The 19,912-nt window shown below is 37.1% G+C and overlaps 1 protein-coding gene across 12 annotated transcripts in view; it reads right to left on the minus strand.

Moving 5' to 3' along the window:
* Positions 1 to 10,875: 10,875 nt before the first annotated feature.
* The window catches only part of CEP170 (centrosomal protein 170), a 168,750-nt gene continuing 159,713 nt past the window's right edge, over positions 10,876 to 19,912 (minus strand). For 3 of the 12 annotated variants that reach the window (XM_075531083.1, XM_075531132.1, XM_075531162.1), the window contains 3 exons: positions 16,055 to 16,148; positions 15,025 to 15,076; positions 10,879 to 13,153 (listed from right to left, as the gene is read on the minus strand). In XM_075531083.1, the coding sequence (XP_075387198.1) occupies positions 12,864 to 13,153; positions 15,025 to 15,076; positions 16,055 to 16,148 (436 nt within the window). In that variant the 3' untranslated portion in view covers positions 10,879 to 12,863. Of the gene's footprint in view, positions 13,154 to 15,024; positions 15,077 to 16,054; positions 16,149 to 19,912 lie in introns of all 12 variants that reach the window. The other 9 variants (XM_075531135.1, XM_075531091.1, XM_075531075.1 and 6 more) reach the window with 5 other exon arrangements.

The following is a 19,912-nucleotide window of genomic DNA, read 5'->3' on the forward strand; positions in this document are numbered from 1 at the left end:
ATTGTGAGTGTACTTCTTCCAAGACAGATTAGCTTGTTCCTTAGGCAGACCATGGTACTTTCAATATTCTGAAACCGCACCATAATTCAAACCCATTGGCTCTTCTCTCAGTCTTCTTTATTCAATGTCTAATTTTCCTGTGCACAGCATTGAAAATACCTTAGCTCAGTCAGGGTGCAGTATAGCACCAATGAAATATACAACTTTCCTCTAGTTCTTTAATGCTACCCCTCCCTCACCCCCCACTATCATGACCCCATTCTACCTTACAAATCTGGCTAGACCAAAGCATATACACTGGTATAGATAGGAACTGGAAACACAGGGAATCCAGGACAGATAAATCCCTCAGGACCAATAATGAGAGTAGTGATACCAGGAGGGGAAGAGAAAGGTGGGAGGAGAGAGGAGGAATTAATCACAATGATATACATCTAACCCCTTCCCAGGGGAACAGACAACAGAAAAGTGGATGAAGGGAGACATAGGTCAGTATAAGACATGAAAAAATAATAACATAAATTATCAAAGGTTCATGACAGAGATTGCATGGGGGAGAGAGAGGGAAAATAAGGAGCTGATACCAAGGGCTCAAGTAGAAAGAAAGTGTTTCCAAAATGATGATGGTAACAGATGTAAAAATGTGCTTGACACAATGCTTGGATGGATGGTGATGAGAGCTGTACAAGGCCCCAATAAAATGATTCAAATTTTAACAAAGAAAATACCTTGGCTTGAGACAGACCCACCTCAGTTCTCAAGGTAGCCTCCTTGCTTTTCAGCACTTTAAAGAGGTTATGTATAGCAGATCTATCCAATGCAATGTGTCATTTAAACCCTTGACTGCTGCTTCCACGAGCACCGATTCCAATGGTTCCATGAACACGAATCCAAGCAAGATGAAATCTTTGACACTTTCAGTCTTTTCTCCATCTATCATTGGTCCAGTTGTGGGGATTTTGGTCTTATCTACATTGAGACATACTCCACACTGAAGGCTTTTATCCTTGAACCTCATCAGCAAGTGCATCAAGCCCTCCTCGCTTTCAGCTAGGAAGGTTGTGTCGTCTGCATCTCACAGTTTGTTAATAAGCCTTCCTCCAATCCTAATGCAATTAGATAAGAAAAAGAAACTATGGATTTTAACTATGCAGATATCAAATCATGAAGTAACAGTATAAAGTATTGTGGGAGGTACAGGCTCATGGTTAGATCTTAATACTTCTTAAGATGTAGTATTGATAAAGAAGATATAAAATTGGTGAAGAAATGTGTCATAAAAAATTATTTCTATACTAGAAAAACATTTTTAAAAACCCACAAAAACCTGGGTTCACCATCCAAGTATTAACACTATCTAAATTTCAAATAGAACAAAGCTTAATTTTTTTTAGAATACTGTAAGAAAGCATAGAATTAACAAAATTAATTCTAAAGTGGTTAAGGTCTTTCTCGTTATATTAAAACCTCGGAACTTACAAAATAAATATCGTTAAATTCAAATATACATTTTAATCATTTTATTGGGGGCTCATATAATTCTTATCACAATCCATACATACATCCATTGTGTCAAGCACATTTGTTGCCACCATCATTCTCAAAACATTTGCCTTCTACTGGAGCCCTTAATATCGGCTCCTCATTTTCCCCCCTGCCTCCTCCCTGTCCCCAAGGTAACTCATGAGCCACTCATCAGTGCTGGGGAAGAAAGGTCCAGTGCCCTCTGGTGGACACTAGAAGTCAAGCTCCTCCCTTTGCTCAATTCTATGCTATGCCACTCTTCACTGTATTCATCCTGTGGGGTCGAGGAAACCTTATGTGCACAATCTCCATCTCAGAGTTTGCTTCCTTGGTAATGTGGTCTATGACGTGGCCTTACAGCTGTATAATAGTTACTGCCATTGAGTCAATTCTGACTCACAATGACTGAGCAGCACTGCTCCCCAGACTGTCTCTGAGGCTGTGTATCAGGCTGTGCTGTGACTGGTGATTTGATCCAGTGACTTTTTGCTTAACCTCTGAGCACTATGACTTTTATACAATGAAGGTTTCTAAGACACATTGGTATATCAGCTACAAATATAATTTCATTTTGTCATTTGTTTAACACACCTTTTAGGTACAATGCAAAATCATAGGCCGTATTGTTAAAGGGTCTTAGAGCAAAGATGTCACTTTCAGGACTAAGTTGCACCTAACCCAAGCCCTAGTTTTTGAATCACGTCATATGTATGCGAAAGTGGGGTGATGAATAAGGAGAACCAGAGAAGGATGAACACATTTGGATTATAGTGTTGGCAAAGAATATTGAAGGACAGCCAGAAGACTCATTAGAAGCAAGAATGTTGAGATTTCTTCTCGTGTATTTGAGACATGTTATGAGGAGACACCAGCCCTTGGCGAAGAACATCATGTCTGGTAAAGTACAGGGTCAGCAAAAAAGAGGAACAATGGACTCACATAGTGATTTATGAGCCTGTGTCAGACGAGGCGGTGCTTCCTTCAGTTATACCTAGGGTTACTATGAGTTAAGACTGATTGGGATGGCATATAACAAAAAAAACCAGTTAAGATTATTATTCACCTCTTTAGTCATGCATCTGGAACACATTTATTCCTTCTGTAAACGACATAAAATGCTATCTAATAAGCATAGGACAGCTTCCACAGCAAAGATTTATTCAGCCCAAGTTATTATTCCAATACTAGTTGGCTGTCAGTCTTTCATACTGTGGTGTCTGTGTGTTGCTGTAATGCTGGAAATGATGTACCTTGTCTTGCAAACGTCAGCATGGTCAATTGAAGTGAGCAGGTTTCAGCGGAGCTTCCAGATTAAGAGCAGAAAATAAAGAAGGACTTGCTGCTCCCTTCAGAAGGACCTGCTGAAAAACATGCTTAGATTCAGAGCACTGTCAGACACTCAGCATTGCAGCCCTCGTGAATGGAAGCCGAGCATTGTCCGAGACAGAGACAGTGCCAGAGGATGGGACGCTCGGGTTGGGCGGCGGAGACGGAGGGGAGCTGCTTTCTCAAGGAAGAGAAAGGACGGAGTGAAGGCTGTGGGAGAGGAGCCTGCTGGATCTTCATTTGCTGGCAAGGCAGGGCTCCAGGTAAGGAGAAACAGCTGCAAATGCCTGCTAATGCTCAGAATGTGCAAAGTATGAATCGAAGAAAACTGACATCATCAAAAATGAAATGAAATGAATAAAGATCAATATCCTAGGCATTTGTGAGTTGAAATGAACTGGCATTAGCCATTTTGAATCAGAAAACTGTATGATTTGCCAGGTATGCCACAATCAAGAGGAATGGCGTTGCATTCATTGTAAAAAAAGACATTTCGAAATCCATCTCCAAATACAATGCTGTCTGTGATAGGATTATATCTGTCTGCCTTCAAGGAAATCCAATCAATATACCTATTATTGAAATCTATGCATCCACCACAAAAGTTAGTGATAGATAAATTGAAGAATTATACCAATGTGTTCAGTCAGAAATTGACCAAACATGCGATCAAGATGTATTGATAATTGGTGATTAGAATGCAAAAATTGGAAACAAAGAGGAATAGTAGTTGGAAAATATGGACTTGCTGATATCAAGTTGGATATCATACGGTAAATTTTGAAAAACTAGTGACTTTTTCAGAGCAAATACTTTTTATCAACAACACAAACGGTGGCTATACTCATCAACTTTTCCAGATGGCATACCAGATATACTCTCGTATAAGCTGAGTTTTTCAGCACATTTTTAATGCAGTTTTTTGGTGGTAAAATTGGGTGCCTCGGCTGTCAGTTCAGCTTACATGCAGGTCTTTAGGGTACACAGAAACCAAATGGATAACATCTGTGGGTAGGAAGACTCAATGTAGAAGCTCACTATCAGCAGCTGAAACCAGGCTAGGGGCTGACTGTGGAACAGACCGGTCATTGCTGTAAGTCTAGGTTCAAGCTGAAGAAAATGAAAACAAGTTCACAAGAGCAAAAGTATAACCTTGAGGCTAACCCTCCTGAATTTTGATAACATCTCAAGAACAGCTTTGATGCATTGAGCACTAATGACAGAAGACCTGACGAGCTGTGGGAGGCCATCAAGAACATCATTCATGTGTAACCTCCTCTCTGGGAGATTGTCAAGGGGGAGGCGGGTGAGGGGAGACGCCGGGGAGTGTAAGATAAGATATAATAATTATTTATAAACTATCAAGGGACCAGGGGTGGGATCGGGGAGGGAGGGGGATGGGGGGAAAAAAAGGAAAACCGAGCTGATTCCAGGAACCCAAGTGGAAGGTGAATTATGAGAGTGACGAGTGCAACAAATGTATAAGGGTGCTTTGCTCATTTGATGTATGCACAGATTGTGATAAGAGCCTTATGAGCCCCAATAAAAAGATTAAAAAAAAAAGAAAGAAAATGATTAGGGCAAAGAATGTACGGATGTGCTTTATACAATTGATGTATGTATATGTATATGTATATGTATGGATTGTGATAAGAGTTGTATGAGCCCCTAATAAAATGTAAATAAATTAATTAATTTAAAAAAAAGCAAAAGTCATTAAAATGACAGGACAGAAAGAAAAGATCAAAGTTGACAGCAGGAAAGACACTGAAAATTGTTCTTAACCGTAAGTAGCTGACGCAAATGTTAGAAATGATGAGGCAAAGAGCTGAATAGAAAATTCCAAAGGGCAGCTTGAGAAAACAATGTTAAATATTATAATGAAACATGCAAAGACCTAGAGTTAGAAAAGTAAAGAGGAAGAACATGTTCAGCATATCTTAAATTTAAAGAACCAAGAAGTTTAAGCCTTAAGTTGCAATCATGAAAGATTCTATAGGCAAAATACGGAATGGTGCAGGAAGCATCCAAGATGCAAAATCACTGTACCAGAAAGGACCAGTCGACATTCCATCACTTCAGGGGGTAACATACAGTGCTACATAGGGTTCTGAAGGAAGAACTGCAAGCTGCACTGAAGCATCAGCCAAGAACAAGGCTCCTGGAATCGATGACATCCCAAGTGAATTGTCTCAACAAGCTGATGAAGCACTGGAGCACGCACTCATCTATGGCAGGGAATTTGGAAGGCACTTGGCCAACTGGAAGAGATCCTTATTTGTATTCATCCCACAGAAAAGTGACACAACAGAGTGCTCAAATAATAGAGCAATATCACTGATATCGCCTGCAAGTAAAATTTTGCTGATGATCATCCAATTGTAGCAGTACATGGACAGCTTGTTGCCAGAGATTCAAACTAGATCAGAAGAGGATGTGGAACAAAGGATATCACGGATATCACTGTTGATGTCAGAGAGATCTTGGCTGAAAGCAAAGAATACCAGAGAGATAATTATTCACTTCTGTTTTATTGATCATGCCAAGGCATTTGACTGTATGGACTATGGATAACCTTGAGAAGAGTGGGGATTTCAGAACACTTCATTGCGCTCCTGCAGAACCTGTACATGGATCAAGAAGCAGTTAGTTGTGTGAAAAAAAACAAGGAAATACTGCATGATTTAAAATCAGGGAAGGTGTATGTATCATGGTTGTATCCTCTCACCATACCTATTCAATCTGTGTGCAGAGCAAATCATCAGAGAAGCTGGATTATATAAAGAAGAATTGGCACGAGGATTGGAGAAAGAAGAATCAGCATGAGGATTGGAGGAAGACTTACTAAATAATCTGTGATATGCAGATGACACACCTTGCGTGTTGAAAGTGCGAGGACCTGAAACACTTGCTGATGAAAATCAAGGTTTGTAGCCTTCCGTATGGATTACAAATCAATGTGAAGAAAACCAAAATCCTCACGACTTGACCAATATAAATCAAGACAAATGGAGAAAAGGTTGAATTTGTCAAGCATTTTATCTTGCTTGGATCCACAATCAATGTGTAAAGAAGCAACAGTCAAGAGATCAAAATATGCATGCGTTTCATGAGGTAAATCTGCTACACAAGACCTCTTTAGAGGATTGAAAAGGATGTTCTTTTGATGTCTAAGGTGCACCTGACCCAAGCCATAGTATTGTTAGTTGCCTCATTATGTGTGAAAGTTGGATATTGAATAAGGAAGACCATAGAGGAATTGATGCATTTGAACTGTGGTGCTGGAGAAGAATATTGAAAGTACCATGGCTTGTAAAAAGGACAAACAAATCTCTAGGAAGAAATGTGGCCAGGATCACTCTGGAATGGGAACGACTAATGCTTGTACTCTAGATGGTTGTTCATGAACTTGTAGGACCCCAGTCACTATTCACCAAAGTAGGATGTAGAACATTTTCTTTGTGCACTGATATGCCAGTTGACCTTGGTGTCTCCCATACCCAGGGTTCTAAGCCACTAGGCCCAATAATTCATTCCCTCAAGATGTTAGGTCATAACTCAGAGGTTTTCATAACTTTTCTTAGAGCTGTTGACCTTGGTGACCCCCAAGACCATAGTTCTGAGCCACCAAGTCCAGTGGTTCATTCCCTCAAGGTGTTAGGCCATATCTAAGAAATTTTCATTGGTCACCTGTAGGATCCACCACACTCAGATATGTTTGCAGCTTAGAGAAAATAAGTCATTGTTAGGTGCCATCTAAGTCAGTTCTGGCTCAGAGCCACCTTGCTTACAACAGAATGAAATACTGCTATGTTTGAGCCGATTGTTGCTGCCACTGTGTCACTCCATCTCATTGAAAACCTTCCCTTTAAAAAAATCATTTTATTGGGGGCTCATATAACTCTTATCACAATACATACATACATTGTGTCAAACACATTTGTTATTCATTGCCCTCATCATTCTCAAAACATTTGCTTTCCACTTAAGCCCTAGGCTCATTTCCTCCCTGAGACCCTTCAGTAAGGGGATGTCCCGTTACCTACAGATGGGCTTTGGGTCTCTACTCTGCACTCCCCCTCATTCACAATGACATTTTTGGTTCTTTGATGCCTGATACCTGATCCCTTCAACACCTGGTGGTCACATAGGCTTGTGTGCTTCTTCCATGTGGACTTTGTTGCTTCGGAGCGAGATGGCCCCTTGTTTATCTTCAAGCCTTCAAGACCCCAGATGCTATATTTTTTTATGGCTAGGCACCATCAGCTTTCTTCACATTTGCTTATGGTGCTTTCCCTTTGTTCAATGACCTTCTAACATACCAAACATGATGCCCTTCTCCAGGGACTAATCTATTCTGATAACATGCCCAAAGTTCATGAGACAAAGTATTGCCATCCTCACTTCTAAGGAGTGTTCTGACTGTACTTCCTATAAGACAGATAGATGTGTTTGTCTCCTGAAAGTCCACAGTATTTTCAAGATCCAATAGTTTAAAGGCATCAATTCTGCAGTCTTCCTTGTTCATTGTTCAGCTTTCACACTCATATTGTCTTGGATCAGGCATACCTTAGTCTCAAAGTGACTTCTTTGTCCCTCAACACTTTTAAGAGGTCTTGTGGATCCCTGGTGTAGTAGTGCTTATGAGTTGGATTGCTAACAAGTTCAGCAGTTCGAAACCACCAGCCTCTCTTCCAGAAAAAGACGAGGCTTTCTACTCCTGTAAAGAGTTAGTCTTGGAAACCCACGGGGTCTTTTCTATTCTATGCTATGGGGTCACTATGCGTCAGCACCGACTCCATGGCAGGGAGTTTGGGTTTTGTGGGCACATTTCCCTAATGCGATTAACATCATCTGATTTTTTGGGGCTGCTGCTTCCATGAGCATTTACCAGTGCTTGAAATCCTTGAAAATTTTCATCTTTTCTCCATTTATCATTATTCTATTGATCCAGGTATGAAGATTTTGGCTGCAGTTCTCAATCTTCATTAGTGTTTCAAGTTCTCTATACTTTCAGCAAGCAAAATTGTGTCACCTGTAAATCACAGGGTGTTCATAAGTCTTCCTCCAGTGCTGACGCCTTTTCCCCCCCTTCATACAGTTTAGCTTCTAGGATTATTTGCTTAGCATATAGATTGAACAAGTATGGTGAAAGGATATACCCGACACACTCCTTTCCTGACTTTAAACCATGCAGTATTTCCTTGTTCTGTTCACAGGACTACTTCTTGTTCCATGTGCAGGTTCCTTATGAGCACAGCTAAGTGTTCTGGAATCCCATTCTTTTCAGTGTTATACATATTTTTTATAATTCACAGTTGTCTGTGCATGATAAATAAAACACAAGTAAATATCCTTAAAGTGGTCTCTCCTTTCAGCAGTAATATTCCTTATGCCGTGTCCTCTTCTGAATCCAGTTTGAATTTCTGGCAGCTCTGTCAATGTATTGCTGCAACTGAAGTTGCAGAATCATTAGGAAAACTTTATTTGCATTTAATATTAATGATATTGTTCAATAATGTCTGTATTTTAGGGGGGCTCAAAACACCCCCAGAGACCCAGTACACACCGGTCACGACAGGTGGCAGTTCCGCTTGGGGCATGTAATTCTGACCCCCAGCTCTGTGGCTAGTCATCGGTGCTCTGCCCATGCTCCCGGTCACTAAGAGGGTTCGCCAGCGGTTACACAGCTGGTTCTGTGTTAAGATGGGTGAGGTTGTGGGGGACACGTGGGTGGCAGGGGAGGTTTGGGGGGCATGGGAGTAAGCAATGAGTACAAGACAGACAATGTTCTTTGGTGGTGAATTCTATCACTTTTTAATAAGATTGAGTTGGATCTATAAGTTATGTCAATAAGTCTGTTAAAAATTAAATGTTTTATTTGGAATAAACTTGTGAATATAGGACCTGGCAACCTAGTAGTAATGTTTTTCTTACTCTCATCTTGCCTGTAACAATTTAATCACTTTGTTAGTGCTATTTGCCAATAGACTAATGGAAACTAACAATAAGCCCTGATTGCTGAAAATATGGATGAGGTGGTTGTACATTATCTGACATGTTAGGATCTAATATCCCATGCCTCAAAATTTAAAAGCTTTCCTAATGAAGATTTGACCTCTCGGCGCCTGCTATAAACTTGAGAATATTTGCTTGGTATCCTTTATGTACAATAGCACTAAAAATGGTGTACCTAACAGGAAATGGATAGAATCGATGATTGTATAAACCCACCCAATGGCACTGAACAACAAACTGTATGGGAAGGGCAGGGATATTGGAATGAGTAAGATATGGCAATGAAAACAATGTATAATTAAAAATCCAAAAAACAAGATCTAGAAGCATTCCCCTAGACAAGATCCTCAGGTCAACTCACTGGGTGGGTGGGTGAGGCACTTCGATCCCACAGCAAAGTGTATCTCAACTATGCTTACGATGCCCTTCTTAACTCGCTAGGGGGTCCTGCTTCATCACTTTTGAAGTGACTGTATGCTTTGCCTCCACTCTTTAAAAAAATTAAAAACCGGTGTACCTAATTTACTATTCAAAAAAACTGGCTCTTGGCTTGAAGTGTCAGGCTATTCAGGTTGAGTAGGACCACCAGGGAAAGTTTTGTTATGGTCAAGAACAAGGAACTGTAAGGGGAGGTATGAGGCCAACAGAACATGCCTAAAGGTTATTGATAGCATAGAAAAACCCAACAATTCCAGAACACTTCATTACTGATCCTGCAGAATTTGTCCAGAGATTAAGTAGTAGTTATTCCAGCAAAGGGATAGAAAATACGTGCTTTGAAACCAGGAAAGGTGTGACTTAAGATGCATTTTCACCATAATTATTCAATCTGTATGCTGGCCAAATAACCTGAGAAGCTGGACTAAATGTAGACTAATGTGGCATAAGAACTGGAGAAGAATCATTAGCAATCTGAGATACAGCAATGACATGCTGTGAAGAAGTACTTACTGTGAAGAGTAGAACCTAAGAGACTGAAGCTCTCAATATGGATTACGCCGCCATTTAAAAATAACAATCCTCACAGTTGGATCAATAAACACTGTGATAAACATCATGAGAAAAGACTGAAGTTGTCAGGGATTTCATTTTACTGGGATGCACAATCAATGCCCATGAAAAATAGCAGTCAAGAAATATAAAAGCATATGCATTGGTCAAATCTGCTATAAGACTTTAGTGTTTAAAAGGACCACAGATGCTACCTTCAAGAGTAAGGTGCACCTGACCGAAGCCATACTTTTGATTGCCTCCTATGTATGTAATGAAAGCTGGAAAATGAGTAAGAAATTAAAGAATTGATACTTTGGTGAAAAATACTGAGTAAACAAATCAAGAGGCACAGCCATAATGTCCCTTAGATGCAAAGATGGCCAGACTTTGTCTTACATGCTTTTGACATGTTATCAGGAGGGACCAGTCCCTGAGAAGTCCTCGAGTTTGGTAAAGGGTCAGTAAAAAAGAGGAGTCACAAGGAGGTGAGCTGAGACAGTGGTTCAAACATTGATTTAAATGATGGTGTAGGACCACCTGTCATGTTTTGTTCTCCTGTACATTGGGTTGAATTTCAACTGATTTTAAAGTACCTAACCACACCACCACCACAATGCCTGCAGGCAAGAAGGGCACATGGAGAACTACCTTATGTACTCTAGTATAAGCTGACCCAAACACAGCGGAGGCACCTGATTTTACCACAAAACTCGCCTTAAAAATGTGCGGAAAGACTTGGCTTGTACATGAGTATACATGGTGCTTGAGACCAGCTGAAGGAGGATATTACAGCCTTTGAACTGAGAGCTACCTAGGTTCCATATTTCCCCCTTGACTTCCATTACTGGCTATTCTAACACTTAAAAAAGGAGAGAAGCAAGCATGGATTTCTCCAAAATCATCAAATCATTTATTTATTCCCCACACCCAAACCTTCAAAATAGTTTATAAACAGGTATCTGGTAAATTGATGAAGCATTAGCAATCTAGGTGGTAGAAAAAATAAGCAATCATTGTATAAAGTTCCAGAAACACTTTATTTAAAAATGGAGTTGTAAATGCATAACAAAATAACGTAAGTAATAAATGTAACAAAAATAAATAAGGAGAATAATGTATTCATACAAAATAAAAATAACAGTAAAAGGCCAAATGTTTATCAATGAGCAAAACTGTGTAAACACATAAACAATAATGTAAGTATATTCTAGTTTTTTTCTAAATAACTCCTTACCTTCTACTTCCATGTAGATATAATCAGTACCCAAATATTAAATGAAACAATAATGGTGATTTTTTTGCTTCAGGAAAAAAAAAAGATGGATTGACCCTGTTTCAATGTTTTCGTTTCTTCAATGCATTTTTATCTTTGTATTCATGGTCTTTACAACTCCCTAACCCCCTAACCCCCCATGCCCCTTCTTCCTTTAGAAGGAATGGGAGGAATTCAGTTTACCAAAAGAAAGTTCATTGACTTTTTCATTTTTAAATTAAAAAATTCATTATGTAATAGACTTTTAGTTTTCCATCTCTACAAAAAAAATTTTATTAATTGATTCTTTAGTGCACAGGATTTTAGAAATCCTGTAAAACTGTAAAACATAGAATTTGCTTGTTTCTTAAACAAATGGAACACAAGATTAAGCTGAAATATTAAAGACCACTCATAAAAGTTGCAGTTTTAACCTTTACAGACTTATGGGATATTATGGGGGAAATCCTGGTCTAATAATACTATTGGATTAAGATTATCCAAATTATAGTATTCTGGAAACACAAATTGCTGAAATGATTTCCTTATTAGACTTATGGGAAAGAATGTGAACTTATGGGAAAGAAAAAACAAGTCTTGAGAAGATAATTTTCATAAGTTGCTTGTTTAGTAACATAGGCCCAAAGCCTTTGTCACTGTCATTCTCCAGAGTCCTTATATGCATGACTGACACAGGAATTACTATTGCGTCCTACAGGGAAACACACAAGCAACTGTCGCTTGGGAATGACACTATCAACTAACCTTATGACAACTTGCTCTCTCCGAGTTTCCTAAGAAAGAAAATTTTAACCTCATGATCATTTCAAGGGAAAAATTTTAAATTGTCACATATAAACTTGGTAACACAGGACCAATATACATGTTCTTAGTTTTAAAAAATATACTCCACCTAAACTAGTTTAATCTTTCTAGTTATTATTTGAACTAAAATGAGACAAAATTTTATTTCCATTAAAAAAATTGAAAAAGTGCCAAATTGATCTTTTTGAAAGTGGAGTAAAACACTGTGGGGTTAAAACAAAGACAGTATTAGCAATCTCCTATGTACAAACAAAGACAATTAGTCCTTACTGATCTATAGATATGTCTATCTACCATTCCCAGTAAATCGTAGTGCAAACATAATAAACTCCGTAAACCCCGAGACAATTTATGTAGCAATGAAGTTTATAAATCACACAGAGGTTGGAAAATTTTAGAAGACAAGAATGAATGTTTTGAAAGGTTTGTTTTACTGTGAAGAGTAATATGTCATTTTAGCCGATGGAAATGAACACTAATATAAATGATATTGTTAGGAAGCAAATGTAACTGTTAAACAAAGCTGTACAGATGCAGAGGAAGTCTATTTCAGGGAGCAGCTTGGCACAGGAGGAAAAGTTTCGGAAATGTTGGTATTTAGTTTGCTTGGAAGTCACAGCATGGCTTAAAACCAAAACAGTGATCTATGAAAGGAAAGGATGCAATTTTAGACTTCATACACCTACAAAAGGCAAAACTGCAATATCACCTTTTCCCTATATGTGCAAAAATGGTTATCGAAATGTCTCGAGAGGGTTAATATGGTACTATATTATAGACAAAAGAAATAAATAAAATTAAGAAGACAGGGCTAACAAAATGGTAGTTGACCAAGCCGTCTTGTTTTGTGTACATCAACAACACTATGCTGCTTCCATAATCCTAGTCATTCCACAGGTAAGAATTTTTAACGTTCAAAAGAAAGTCATTCCTGTACTGTTACATCTTCTTCTTCTCCATCAGGATTGAACCTATTGAAATGTATACTGAAGTCAGCTTCAGATTCAGCATTCTCAAACTCGGCTGAGACCGAGTTAGCAGCAGGATGAAGACCCCTAGTTTCTGCTTGGCAAAGTGTTGGTGTCTGACCAGGGCTGCTGTGGTTAGTCACAGGACTGGACTTCTGTTTTGGTGGAGATGGCAAGACAGCACTGGGAAATCCCATGTTATTCAGAGCCTCCAATGTTCCATCTGGGTCAATCATAGCATTGATTGCTGAAAGAACAACAGCAACAAAAGGAATTGTGGGATTAAAGAACTGCACAGGGACATTTAGATATGAATATTACTTGTAATTTGGATAACACGTTAACATTTGGTACTTCATGTAATCTTAAACTTTATTAATCCTTCCAATATTGTATTTTAAAGTCAATTTCTCAATAATTATGTGGCTGACCTATAGTATCAAATATAAAGGTCTGAATGCCTTTTCTGGTCATTTGGATAGTCACACTTAAGGAGATGTAAAATTGAAAACACACTTTTTCAAAACTTGCCTTCATTAATGTGAAAGGATAGTGGAAATACTGGTTAAAATTTATATAAATACTTATAACCCTATTTATCAAGAGGATGAATTGTTACAAGATGGTGTTTCAGACAAACTTAAAGGCTGGAGATGTGCTAGAATGCTATCAGCATAGTTTGTTTTCCAACGCATGTTGCTGCTTACCCTGGAGAGACTGCTAGGACACCAGGCGTGTGTAAGTATGTGTGTATCACTGAGCCATCTGGGTTCCTTTATTGCCTAAGTACTCATTACTCCATGACATCCCCAAGAAGCTACATAGATTCTGCTATCTCCCTTGGCAAGGCACCAGTATAAGACTAACTTCCAATACTAAAGATCTTCTGTGGAATGAAAAGTAGTTTTTAGGCAATGATTTCCAACATGACATTGGGTGGAGACTTGAGAAAAGCAAACACTACAGGTATAACAATCATTTAGCAGGCCCACTTTCATGCTATCAATGAAGTCTATTGTATTGAGAAGCCATTTTTACAAATGGTCCCGTATCACTAACTTCAGATGCTTTGGGACAGAATAAAAATTGAGCATTACTTGGATAGGATCCTCACATTATACCTATTATCAATAAGATTGAGTAGAATTAGCCAGTGATTCTAGAATCTTCTTGTTATATCGGCAGGAACTTTTCTAAGTCAAAAAAACATGCATAACCCACCATTCATGCAAGATCTTAGGAGGCAAATATCTTTTTCACGTTCTTCTCTATCCATTTTTACCCTGGTCCTATGGGCAATATGCATTTACGTCTTATAATTTGGCCAAGCAACTAAGATTTGTATTAGGGTATAAATGTATTTGAATGTTTCATATACTTTGGACACATGATCAGGAGAAACCACTGTAAGAGAATATTATGCTTAGTAACATAGTGGGTCAGGGAGAAGGACAAGTCTCACTGAAATGGACTGACACAATGACTGCACAATGGGCTCAAATATAAGATGATGGTGGTGGTGTAGGTCTGGGCAGTGTTTCCTTCTGCTCTCTATAGATAGGCGTGGTGTGAGTTGGAATGGACTCAATGGCCCCAGCAACAGACCACAAGTACCAACATTTTCAAATCAAATCATAACACTAGATGTTAGTACTAAAATATTAACAATATAATGCATTTTGACAAGTAGAGACAACAGGTTTGATTAAATGAAATGTTCAACAGCATATATACACTTTAAGTCAATATTACATGTATTTAATACATATTATAGGATATAGACTATTATGTTTATAACATCTATCCTATTTTCAAATATAAGTACTAAAATATCCTCTAAATTTAATTTCACGATCTTTTACATTGGGTTTTAAAACTTCCTTTTGAGGAGTAATTTGGATACGCTGAACCCTAGTCACGGATGCCTTAATAAGCTAATGAATAAACAGAAGTAAAAGATAATACAATTTTTACATGGACCCTCTGAAAGTCCCTCATCTTTTTACCTACATGTTATTATACTCACCTGAATGATATTATAATAAGAATATTTTAAGAAATATTACTTAGAAGACAAATATCATAAATAATGAATTCTCAGTTCAACAATAGATTTACCTTGTAATTGCTTTTCAACTCTTTTCAGTTCCTGTAAGATTGAAGAAATCTCCTATAAGGAAAGGATTGACAAACATTAGTTTAACAGGTTATGACGCTCAAACTAATTTTTGACATTTAACCTCACCTATCTGTTATGAGGCGTCTTCGAAAGTCCATGCAAAATTTTTTTATTAATAATTCAATTCCATTTTATATTAACTTTCTGAAGCCCCCTCATATTAATCAGTATACCCTACTAACAAAGTAGTTATGATATGCATTCAGAAAAATTGAAAATCTCTAAATTATTGAAATAATTCTTTTCAATGAAACAATGGTAGTGGGTGATGAAAACTTTAAAGATAATTTACCATTACATGACCAAAGATTTTAAAACTCTTGTAGCAGTGTTATAAAAGTGTGAATGAATTTTGGGGAAAAAATGTATAGACCGCAACCTCAATACTTGGGTAACCTCCTAAGTGATAAAAATATATTCAAATAAAAAAGAAGAGATAAGCATTCCATTAATTAAAGGGAAACAAGTCAGTCCAACTGAATACCTGAGTTATTTGGCTCTTTTGACAAAGTGAATATTGAAAATGTGGAGCCTAGGTTACACAGTGCTTAAGCGTCAGGCTGCCATCAGTAAGGTCAGTATTGGGAAACCACCAGGAGCTTCGCTAGAGAAAGACTGAGCTTTCTACTCCTGCAAACAGTTACAGTCTCGGTTAGAGGGGGCCTATGAGTCAGCACAGACTCGAGAGCAATGAGGTTTGAAATTTCCTTAAAATACAAAAACAAGAATGTATAATAATGAGAAACATAAAAAGGTTACCCCTTTATATCCACTGCTATTTTAAAGCAATCAATATTTTAAAAGCCCTGTGAGAGAGTGGACGGCATAAAACTTCCAATATTTGTATCTTTATATATATTTTTCATTCATGTATATTTTAAAATAGTACAAGTGTAGGCATGCAATCTTTTCTTAAACATGAAAGTTTGATATAAAATGTTTTAATATTCAAGGAAAAAATTACCATACCATGCTTGAAGTTTTCACAATTGGTACTTCACTTTCAGTTCTTAATTTGCTTTCTATTTCATCCCAATTCCGATCTTTGTCTTTAAATAATATTCTATAATTGAGTAAATATGAGCATTTTACTTTTCATATTTTAAAAATGTAACACAAATCTTTGTTAATTATAGTACCAAAAACAATATATCTTTTAGAAGTCACACAAAGGAAATATACTAAACAAAAATGCAAGGGAAACTATTGAATGAATATTTACAGTAAAGTAATATTTGACATCTGTATTTAAAAAGAAATAAACGATCAATACATGCAACACTTATTTATTTTATTCTTTACTGATAACTGAAAATAAGTTGTAGACACGGGTATAATTCTAAAATTTTATCTAATCGTTTTAATTAACACTATAAATAACCACCATTTGTTGTGAAAGTAGTTCCATTCAGATATATATTATAAAAGATGAAATTAAGATGAATTAGGCATAAACATTGTGATAAATTTAGAAAAATATCTCACTGATAAAACAAGATGTAAACATTATTTAAGTGTTGCAAATTGAAATACTCACTGTGCTTTTCGTTAAAAGCTTTAATTCATTTAAGTTTAGTAATAGTATTCTATCAGGAGTTAAGATGCTCTCCTTTTGATGAAGCAATTGTCAATAAAGATAATTATTCATATGTTAAAATAATGAAGTACAACATGACTTGATTTTTCACATATGGTATATTTTTATCCCCATATTTTCAGATTTATGAGCTGTAATTCAGCAGTATTAGGCAAATATACATTGTAGTAAATTTTTAGGTTTTTGAAATTTCTTGAGTCTGAAAATCTACTTCAACTGTCTTATATAAAAACAAATACAGTACAATATTAAGAAAGTAAATAATTACTAACGGAAGCTGCTTTAAGTATTAAATAGTAAATTAAATTAATAATATTTGTATTTCTTCCAAGGGCATTATGCAGGTTTACTTTATGAAAACATGAAATTCTCTTGACCTATTTTCTAAACTGGAAACATCTTTACCAGCCATCTTTTTAAGAGGTGCTGTGCTGACTATTACAAACTTAAAAGAAGTTGCTGTCAAGACACTTCCAACTCAAGGCAACCCTATGTATGCTAGAATAGGCAGGGCAACCCTCTATGTGGCAGAGCAGAACTGGTTTCCAGAAGTTTCAATGGCTGGTTTTTCGGAAGTAGATAGGGAGGCCTCTCTTAGGAGTTATCTATGGGTGACCCAGAACCTCTAACATTCTGTTTAGTAAAGTATATTAATCAATGCTACCATCCATGAACCCCACTTATGATATGTAAATATTTTTTAAAATTTTAATTAATAATTTTACTGGGGGAACCCCACTATGACATTATCACATAAATAAATCACTATATGAATTTGGAAAATTTATACTTATAGAAGACATAATTGTTTATTCCTCTAGTTATTTCATTAATTTATTAATATAATAAATACTCTTTCTATAATACTCTATTTTAGAGTAGAATTCAAATGAAATTTCAAAATGATGACAATGTAGGGGTAAATGCAAAAGTATTGCTACAATCATAGAAACAAAAAGTCATTAAAAATATGAAAATATAGAGCTAATGTTTCCAAAAATGTCCTTCACTTAGGATTAAGCACTTTTTTTGCATTGTCTTTTAAAATTTTTTATTTATTGCAGTTAAAAAATTTATCGTGGTGTGGGTGAAAGTTTACAGAGTCATCTGGTTTTCCATTCAACAATTCAAACACATTTTGTTTTGTAATGAACATGAATGTGCATATGTCTAGTCATGTTACAGCTCTAACTTCTCTAGGATGCATGTTGAGTAGCAGGTTACTGATCATATATTTATTTACAACTTTTCTAAAAAATACTGTATCATTTCTTACAGCGACTTGATCACTTTAGTCCAACTAGTGGTGTATGCGAGTTCTACTCTGTCTCTCTACACACGAAGTAGTATTTATTTTCAACTTTTATATCAATGTTGGGGAGTGGTAATAACACATTTTGTTTTGATTTGCACTTCTCTAATGGCTAGAGGGCTTCCTTGAGTTGAAATTGGCTGGAGGGGCATGGGTTTGGGTTTTGAGTTTAATAGCGAATGATCACAAACAAGGCTACCTAAATGTCGTCTGCTTATGTTTTCTATACATTTTAAGAGTGTGCTTATGTTTTCTATAATTTTTAAAGATTTGTCCCTTGTCTGATAAATCTTAAAAAAAATAATGTCTCCAGTCTTTGATGCTTTTTAAAATTGATTTGGTGAAATCTTTTGATGCCCTAAATGTCTAATAGTTCAGAGGGACCTTTCAGGGATCTAGTTTTGTTTTCGATTGTCTGCTTTCAGTTATACTCGAGAGTGAATGTATGGCATTATTAGGACCTTGGTAGGATAGTGTTTACATGTTGGGTTGCTAACTACAAGGTCAGCAGTTTGAAACCACTAACCGCTCTATGGGTGAAAGGCAAGGCTTTGTATGCCAGTAGAAAATTAGTCTTGGAAACCCATGGGGCAGGTTCTTTCCTGTCCTATCGTGTCATGGTAAGTTGGAATCAACTTGAGGGCAATGAGTTTTATGCCATGTAGTTGGCCCCCTAAGTTTGCCTCTATTTTTTACATTGAGGGATCAGATCCATCTTGAGTTCGCTTTTACATGAGTGAAAAGCCAGTTCCATCGTTCTGAAAATGGGTATTCTGGTTTGGCCCCACAGCCTCTAGGTTTTCAAATCTGTCCCATTGGACTGTGTCAGCCATTAAGCCACCACCAGGCTCTGTAGCGGGCTGGGACATCAGGGAGTGTGACACTGTTACTTTTCCTTTAGTAGTGCTTTGATTATACGGGTTCTTTCCACTCCATATGAAGTTGGTAATTCATTTTTCAATTTCTGTAAGAATGATGATGAAATTTGTATTGGGATTGCATTTTATTTGTAGGTCATTTGGGGGAGTAACGGTATTTTCACAACGTGAAGTCTTTCTATCCATGGGCACAGTATATATTTTCATTTATGTAAGCTTCCTTTAGTTTGCTATAGTGGGGTTTTATATTCTATAGGTTTTGTGCAACTCAGGGTAGGCTTATTTCTAATTCATCTTTAGGGGCGGTGGTTATTGTAAATGGCATTGTTTTCCTTTTTAGAGTTCTCTTTGTTAGTGTAGAGCTGTTTCCCAAAGTGGGCCATACCACCCTCAGGTCGGTGCACGCGTGCGTGCGTGTGCTGTGAGCTACAAAAGCAAATATCTACACTTTGTCCTGGATTATAGGGCTACAGTGAAAGTTTTTCACTGTCAGTGGGACACAAAGTTATTTTTTTCTGAAAAGAGGATGACAGGCCAAATAAGTTTGGAAACCTATTATGTGGAGGAATCCAACTAATTTTTTATCTTGTACCCTTACACTATGCTGAAGGACTCTTCTATTGGTTGTAGTTTTATTTTTGATGCACTGATTTTTTTATGTATCAGATCATATTACCTGAAAATGTTTTACCTCTTTGCCTAATTGGATGCCTTAACTTCCTTTTTTTTGCCTTATTTCCCTGGCCAGGTCTTCCAATAAAGTATTTTATAGGAATGGTGATTAGGGCTATCCTTGCCTGGCTCCTATTCATAAGGGGAATGTTTTCCATCAGTCTATCTCTATTGAGAATAATGTTGGCCACTGATTTTTGTGTGTATGTCCTTAAAGTATGTTGAGAAATTTCCCTTCTATTACTGCGCATTTTTATTTACGAATGGGTGATGGTCAAATGCATTTTCTGCTTCAACTGATATGATCATGTGGCTCTTTTCCTTAGTTTTGTTATGGTAGATTAAGTCATTGAATCTTTTTTTAATGT

This window comes from Tenrec ecaudatus, chromosome 1, assembly GCF_050624435.1.
Source record: "Tenrec ecaudatus isolate mTenEca1 chromosome 1, mTenEca1.hap1, whole genome shotgun sequence".
Lineage (NCBI taxonomy): Eukaryota > Metazoa > Chordata > Mammalia > Afrosoricida > Tenrecidae > Tenrec > Tenrec ecaudatus.